Genomic DNA, 7,500 nt, shown 5'->3' with positions numbered 1-7,500 from the left:
TGGGTTCCTTTTCTGTCTGCAGCCTTGAGATAACATGTGACAACCAACCCCCCAAAAAATTTGACGACCAACTCCAACTTGAATTTCTTGCTAGCATCAAGGCCAACAACCATCTGACAACTAATTAGCTTGCTAACCACAATCTAAACTATAGTTTACCCTTCACACTTTGTATGGGTAACAAGTGTTTTGTTATAAACCCATTGTGTAAAAGCCTAGAAGAAAAATACTGAGAAGCAAAATATTTTGAATTTGACATGAAAAACACAAAACATCCTCTCACCTGAAATGCAGCTGTCTTCCTCTGAGGAAGTCTATGTATGTGACCTCTGATCCCAATTCTGGACCTTTTTTATATCAACATTTCAGAGCTAGCGCGCTCTGGTGGCGAGATATAACGAATGTGACATCCAACCCATGTGACAAATTACCCCGTTCTCCCCTACAGCCATTTACAATATGAGCAACAGATTCAAGTTGATGGTCTGAGTGCATTATACAGTATGGATGGTTGTGTGCAGGGTACCATAGTGCCAGGTTGTATTTAGTAGGTAGCACCTGCAGTCTGGCTTTAGCTGTGAAACAGAAGATGTCCTCACCGACAGCAGCATTTGTATACATGGAGTGTGAAGCAGAGTGGTTGGCAAAGTCCAGGCATGCTAGCTTCCCCTGCATTCTGAGTCCAGTCCAGTGTTGTTTGGTCTCTGCTTGCTTTACGTGGAGGAGGAGTCTCCTAGCTGTTGTGTTCTGTAGTGTGTGTTTTTCCTCATTGTAATTGACAGTAGCCTTGACTGTTACAGATGAGTCTGTGACAACTGCATCAGATGGCTGTGGTGCTGTGTGTGAGTTATGTTGTGTCCATTCCAGTTTAACTGTCATTCTGTTGCACAGATCATTTAGGTCCGGCCAGTCCGACCGGACTCCAAAGCCTGCAGCCTGTGTGTCCAGTTTCCCGCTCCTCTTCCTCCTGAAGCCCAGGAAGCTGTCCTGGCCTGCTGGGGCCAGGGGCACCTTCCTCTTCCCGAGGTCCAGCAGCAGGGAGGCTCTGGCTAGCTCTCTGACTGTGGCATCGTCATTGTTGAGCATTCGGATGAGGTGTGACAGCCTGGTGGCAGTGTATACCCATTCCACGTTTGGGACACCCAACCCCCCCTCTTTATGTGAGAGGAAGATGATGTCTCTGGTAGAATGAGAATTCAGCCCTAGCCATTTCCTGACAGCCTGGACTGTTTTATTGTTCATGTCCCGTAGGACATTTTGTGGGATGTGGATGTTTGCAAAGAGGTGTTGAATCTTTGCCAGGGCCACCTGTCTGATAGCGTCCAGTTTCATGACCACAGGAAGGGGGGAGGAGTCGATTAGATCGATTCTGTTCTTATAGTCACAGCATAACTCCTGTACCTGCTCTCCCCACTCACCTGCAATGTTGATGTTATGGCCAAGATAGGTGTATGACTCATGGCGTGCGTAGACTCTGATAGGCTGCCCCATGATCGTGAAGGAGGGGGGTTGGTCAGATTTGGCTTTGTACCAGCGGTTGCCACCGCTACGTCGTTCATATAGTGCTGCACACTTGGTGTGCTTTACCTCCAGCTTGGACCAGTGAAGAAACTCATCTGTTCTGGCCAGCATGGTGTGTATGATGCCCTCGTCTCTGGAGGACACCTCCACATCGTCAGCGTACCCCTGGACAGGGTTTGGGGATCTAATATGAGATGGTGCACACAGACAGAGCCACTTGAGCCACTGGTTAATGGCCAGGATGAAATTCACCGCACTCCAGGGGCAGCCTGTTTTAATCCCAACCTGGAGAGGAATGGGCTCTGTGAGCTGGGCTCCACAGATCAGCTGCAGGAAAGAGCCCTTATACACATCTGTTATGATGTCCACAAAGGGCTGGGGTAGATGGATCTCCTCCAGTGAACCCAGCATTATGTTGTGAGGTAGTGTTCCAAAGGCATCTCTGAAGTCCAGGAATACAGTATACAGTTTACATGATTGGTGTTTAAAGTCATCGATTCCAGTTTTAAGGCAGAACACATGCTCGTTGTCCAGAGCGTATCTTTTCCAGCTGCATTAACGATGGCAGTTACAACGGGCGAGATGTTTAAGATGTTATGTTGCGATGAGGGAGCGAGAGACAACACGCTCCCGCTCCGCCATGTTGCGCTCACACACACACACACACACACACACACACACACACACACACACACACACACACACACACACACACACACACACACACACACACACACACACACACACACACATATATTGATCTAGTATATCCATGTATCTTTGCTCAGGATCGGGCCACCACTCTGAGATGAGTTACCGTAAGCTGAGGCCGGTGAAAGGCTTTCTACAGTGGCTGAGGAGGCAGGATGACAGACAGGTGTGTGTGTGTGTGTGTGTGCGTGCGTGCGTGCGTGCGTGTGTGTTTGTGTGTGTGCTTGTGTGTGGAATAAAGGGTTTTTTACTGGGAGTTTTTTCTCAGCCGAGCTAAGGGTCTAAGGGCAGATGGATGGATGGATAGATAGATAGATAGATAGATAGATAGATAGATAGATAGATAGATAGATAGATAGATAGATAGATAGATAGAGGACGTCATACTGTATGGAATGTAAAGCCCACTGAGGCAAATGTCTATTTTTGATATTGGGCTATACAAATAAAACTGATTTGATTTGATTTTGAATACAGTTATGGGTCAGGGCTCCACAGTTAGTGATAAGCAGCATCAATCTTACTTAGACATTTAGCTGAGGTGTGTGTGCGCGTGTGTGTTAATGTGTGTGTGTGTGTGTGTGTGTGTTACAGGTGCTGAGCAGGGCTGTGATTGGAGGATTCTTCATGTTCCCGCCCCCTCCCGTCTCCTTGGAAACGTTCATGAAAGACAGGAGAGGTCAGATTACATTACATTTTCAAAAAGTGAATTTTCCCTTAAAGGATGAAGAGTATCGGCCTCCACACACATCCTGCGTCTACCTCTGGAGCGCGTCGCCTTACCTTACTGCTGCGTCTCTCGGACTTTTCTCAGACACACATGGAACGTCTCAGCAGCTGCTGCTGCAGCGCTGCTTCTAAAAGCCCTGTCTTTCTACATAGTGTTTTCATAGATAATTCCCATTAAAAATGAAGTTCTTTCATGTCATTCATGATGCATATGATTTATATTGAGTCTAATATTGAGTCTGGACAGTAATCCGTGCGCCCCATTGCCATTTTATTTTTATTTTTTCCACATTTTCGCTTGTTGGAAGTTTTATTTTGAAAGGGACACACCAGGAAATGGTGAAACTACAGCGAAAGCTGCCGGTATGAAGTCAATATGACTCTCAGCAGAGTATTTCTCTATCAGTTAAAGCAGAGAGACCCGAGAGAGACGCGCGGCTCTCAGAAAGAAACAGGCTCCTCCTCCTGAGGTGAAGGGGAGCGTCGCTGCAGACGTGCCTCTGACGTGCGTCTGAGGTTGGATGTGTGGCCGCTCTAGGTTGATTACACGGTCAGTGACAAAAAGTCAGACGCAGACGCGAGGTAGACGCGCAGTAGAGGTAGGATGTGTGCAGAGGCCGTAAAGTGTGTGTGTCTGTCTGTCTCTCTGTCTGTGTCTCTCCCTGTCTGTCTGTCTGTCTGTCTGTCTGTCTGTCTGTGTCTCAGGTGAACCAGGTTTCCTCAGAGGGGTGGAGCTTCAAATGGAACTTGAACGACTCTGTTACCGCGAGCGACGCTCCTTCTGTATCCAGGCAGCTGTTACCATGGTGACGTACAGCCGCATGGGAGAGGTATGTTTGGGGAAATGATTTATGTTTATATTATTATTTTAAAGATATTTTTTTGTCATTTTCAAGCTTTATTAGACAGTACAGAGTTGAAATGGGGAGACAGAGAAAGAGAGAGAGAGAGAGAGAGAGAGAGAGAGAGAGAGAGAGGGGGGATGACCTGCAGTAAAGGTCCACAGGTCGGATTTGAACCCGCGACCCCTGCAACGAAGGCCGGAGCCGATATGGTACACACTTTATCCACTACACCACCCGCTGCCCGATATTTATATTATAATTTTAAATGTTTCAGTCAAGCTTAGTACTTGTTCTAACTTCTTTAAACCTGCAGTGTGTAGAATTGTGGGTTTTATTTCCTAGCAGATTTTGTAGAAAGTAATTAAAATATCCATAAGTACATTTAATTTAGTGCATACTAGCTGGAAAAAATGTTTTGAATAATTGTTTTTTCCCTTAGAAAGGGTCTCATATATGTCCATATTTCTGCATATTTTGGACCAAGGCCTAGTGCCGCCATCTTGAAAGTGTCATAGTTGGAATGTCATCAGGTGCATTGTTTAAAATTTTGAATTTTTCTTGTCCTTGAAGGCCACTGTAGCTTCTGTTAATATTCTAAAGGGGTGGGGTTACCCAGGGAGCGTTGCATTCTGGGACTTTGTAGAACTTTCTTGATGATGTCATATCACACACTGCACCTTTAAAGGTGGATACAGCGCTTGTTTTTAAAAATCAGTGAATGTCTCCTCATGATCCGCTACCTGTCTGTCTGTCTACCTGTCTGTCTGTCTGTCTGTACTGTGTGAATATCTCCTCATGATCCACTACCTGTCTGTACTGTGTGAATATCTCCTCATGATCCACTACCTGTCTGTACTGTGTGAATATCTCCTCATGATCCACTACCTGTCTGTACTGAGTGAATATCTCCTCATGATCCACTACCTGTCTGTACTGTGTGAATATCTCCTCATGATCCACTACCTGTCTGTACTGAGTGAATATCTCCTCATGATCCACTACCTGTCTGTACTGTGTGAATATCTCCTCATGATCCACTACCTGTCTGTACTGTGTGAATATCTCCTCATGATCCACTACCTGTCTGTACTGTGTGAATATCTCCTCATGATCCACTACCTGTCTGTACTATGTGAATATCTCCTCATGATCCACTACCTGTCTGTACTATGTGAATATCTCCTCATGATCCACTACCTGTCTGTACTGAGTGAATATCTCCTCATGATCCACTACCTGTCTGTACTGTGTGAATATCTCCTCATGATCCACTACCTGTCTGTACTGAGTGAATATCTCCTCATGATCCACTACCTGTCTGTACTGTGTGAATATCTCCTCATGATCCACTACCTGTCTGTACTGTGTTTGTGCTGAAACAATATGTCCAGTGTTATTGCACAGCCTAGGCTCTGTAAACTGGTGTGTGTTGTTGGTATGTTGCTATAGCTACGGTGGACCCCTTTGTTTACACACAGAATTGGTACTAGTCATCTCTTCTCAATGTTTGACTTGATATACTTTGTGTGTGTGTGTGTGTGTGTGTGTGTGTGTGTGTGTGTGTGTGTGTGTGTGTGTGTGTGTGTGTGTGTGTGTGTGTGTGTGTGTGTGTGTGTGTGTGTGTGTGTGTGTGTGTGTGTGTGTGTGTGTGTGTGTGTGTGTGTGTGTGTGTGTGTGTGTGTGTGTGTGTGTGTGTGTGTGTGTGTGTGTCAGGAGGACCGCTGTTTGTTCTGGACAGACCGCGCTCCGTCGCTACCCTCCACTCCTGCTTCATTCAGACCTTCTCTCTCCTCGACCCCCTCCCCTCTGGAACACAGGTACTAATGACATCATAAGATCACACAATCCCTGCGTTCCAAATCTCATCCTCTTTCTTCTCTCTAACCTACATACTACATCTGACCATAAGAATAATCTAGTTAGGATGCAGTATGCTACACTAGGGACATACTTTAACTTATTTATTTCATCCTAACATGGCGCCTTGATCTTGCCTCTTGCTTTTATATCCGTCTCATCTCCGTTTGTTTTCATATGGAGGCTTCGTCGATGTGACGTCACTTCACGTGCACACCGGATTGTGGGTCAGAATCGCCCAAATAGGATGCTGATTTCAACACTAAAAATCTCGGCCGGGTATTTCTAACCATACTAAATCTGGCCACAAGAATCAGGACATCCTAAATCTTTTTTCTACCAAACTAAATAGTAGATAGTATGCGATTCTGAACGCAGGGAGGGTCTAACTGTCTGTCTGTCTGTCTGTCTGTCTGTCTGTCTGTCTGTCTGTCTAACTGTCTGTCTTTGTTTCAACAGGACTCGCTGTAAGAGGAAGCTGCTACAGGCTGAAACGCCACGGAAGAGGTGAGTGTAGCGGGGCTTTTCCATACAACATCTTTATTAAGTGATCTTCATTATAAAATACATTTTGCAGATCGGGAGATGTATGATGTCATGTTATTTTAAACCTTGGGTGAAAAAGATGAATTTTTTTATCTTGAAAGTTCTGAAAAGTTCCTGATTTTAACTCTTGAAAAGCTGTTTGAAAACCGCATGAAGTGGACAAGTGTCATAAGTACATTCATGGCACTCATATATCATATCAGAGCATTTAAACAAATGTTGGACTGTTCTTTTAAATCTCTCTCTCTCTCTCTCCCCTCTCTCTCTCTCTCTCTCTCTCTCTCTCTCTCTCTCTCTCTCTCTCTCTCTCTCTCTCTCTCTCTCTCTCTCTCTGTGTCTCTGTGTGACACTCTCTCTTTCTCTCTCTCTCTCTCTGTCTCTATCTGTCTTTCTCTCTCTGTCTCTCTCTCCCTCTATCTCTCTCTGTGTGTCTCTCTCTCTCTCCTTCCCTCTCTCTCTTCCCCTCTCTCTCCCCCCTCTCTCTCTATCTCTATTCCCCTCTCTTGCTCCCTCTATCTCTCTCTGTCTTTCTGTCTCTCTCTCTCTCTGTCTCTCTCTCCCTCTATCTCTCTCTGTGTGTCTCTCTCTCTCTGTCTCTCTCTCCTTCCCTCTCTCTCTTCCCCTCTCTCTCCCCCTCTCTCTCTCTCTCTCTCCCTCTCTCCCCCCCTCTCTCTCTCTCTCTCTCTCTCTCTCTCTTTCTCTCTCTCCCTCTCTCCCTCTCTCCCTCTCTCTCTCTCTCTCTCTCTCTCTCTCTCTGTCTCTCTCCCTCTATCTCTCTCTCTGTCTCTCTCTCTCTCTTTCCCTCCCTCTCTCTGTCTCTCTCTCTCTCTCTGTCTCTCTCTCTCTGTCTCTCTGTCTCTCTGTCTCTCTGTCTCTCTGTCTCTCTCTGTCTCTCTCTCTCTCTGTCTCTCTCTCTCTCTCTGTCTCTCTCTCTCTCTCTCTCTCTCTCTCTCTCTCTCTCTCTCTCTCTCTCTCTCTCTCTCTCTTGAGCAGTCCACGGGCGACTTTACAACCAGAACACATTAACAAGACAGGTGAGACAGACAGGTTTATATAAATGTTTAAATGACAGTAATGTTCCTATGGTAACACAGATGATTTGATATGCCATGAATGAATCCTTCAGCTCTGTAATTCACTCGCTCACTCACTTTATGCAATGTTGAAAAAACTGGCAAAATAAATCAATGTGTGTGTGTCTCTCTCTCTCTCTGTCTGTCTGTTTGTCTGTCTGTCTGTCTGTGCGTGCCTGCCTGCCTGCTTGCCTGTCTGTGTGTGTGTGTGTGCGTGC

The 7,500-nt window shown here is 45.8% G+C and overlaps 1 protein-coding gene across 1 annotated transcript in view; it reads left to right on the top strand.

The window, feature by feature from the left end:
* LOC307269047 (RPA-related protein RADX) overlaps nt 1-7,500 on the top strand; it is an 18,389-nt gene that overhangs the window by 8,197 nt on the left and 2,692 nt on the right. Inside the window, exons 10-15 of the mRNA XM_080051870.1 lie at nt 2,310-2,398; nt 2,827-2,911; nt 3,667-3,791; nt 5,520-5,623; nt 6,123-6,170; nt 7,200-7,243. Coding sequence (XP_079907996.1) covers nt 2,310-2,398; nt 2,827-2,911; nt 3,667-3,791; nt 5,520-5,623; nt 6,123-6,170; nt 7,200-7,243 — 495 coding nt within the window. The remainder of the gene's footprint in view (nt 1-2,309; nt 2,399-2,826; nt 2,912-3,666; nt 3,792-5,519; nt 5,624-6,122; nt 6,171-7,199; nt 7,244-7,500) is intronic.

Source organism: Ammodytes marinus (genome assembly GCF_949987685.1).
Source record: "Ammodytes marinus genome assembly, chromosome: 23".
NCBI lineage: Eukaryota > Metazoa > Chordata > Actinopteri > Uranoscopiformes > Ammodytidae > Ammodytes > Ammodytes marinus.
The sequence above is the reverse complement of the archived record's forward strand: the minus strand, read 5'-3'. Positions and strand labels throughout refer to the sequence as shown.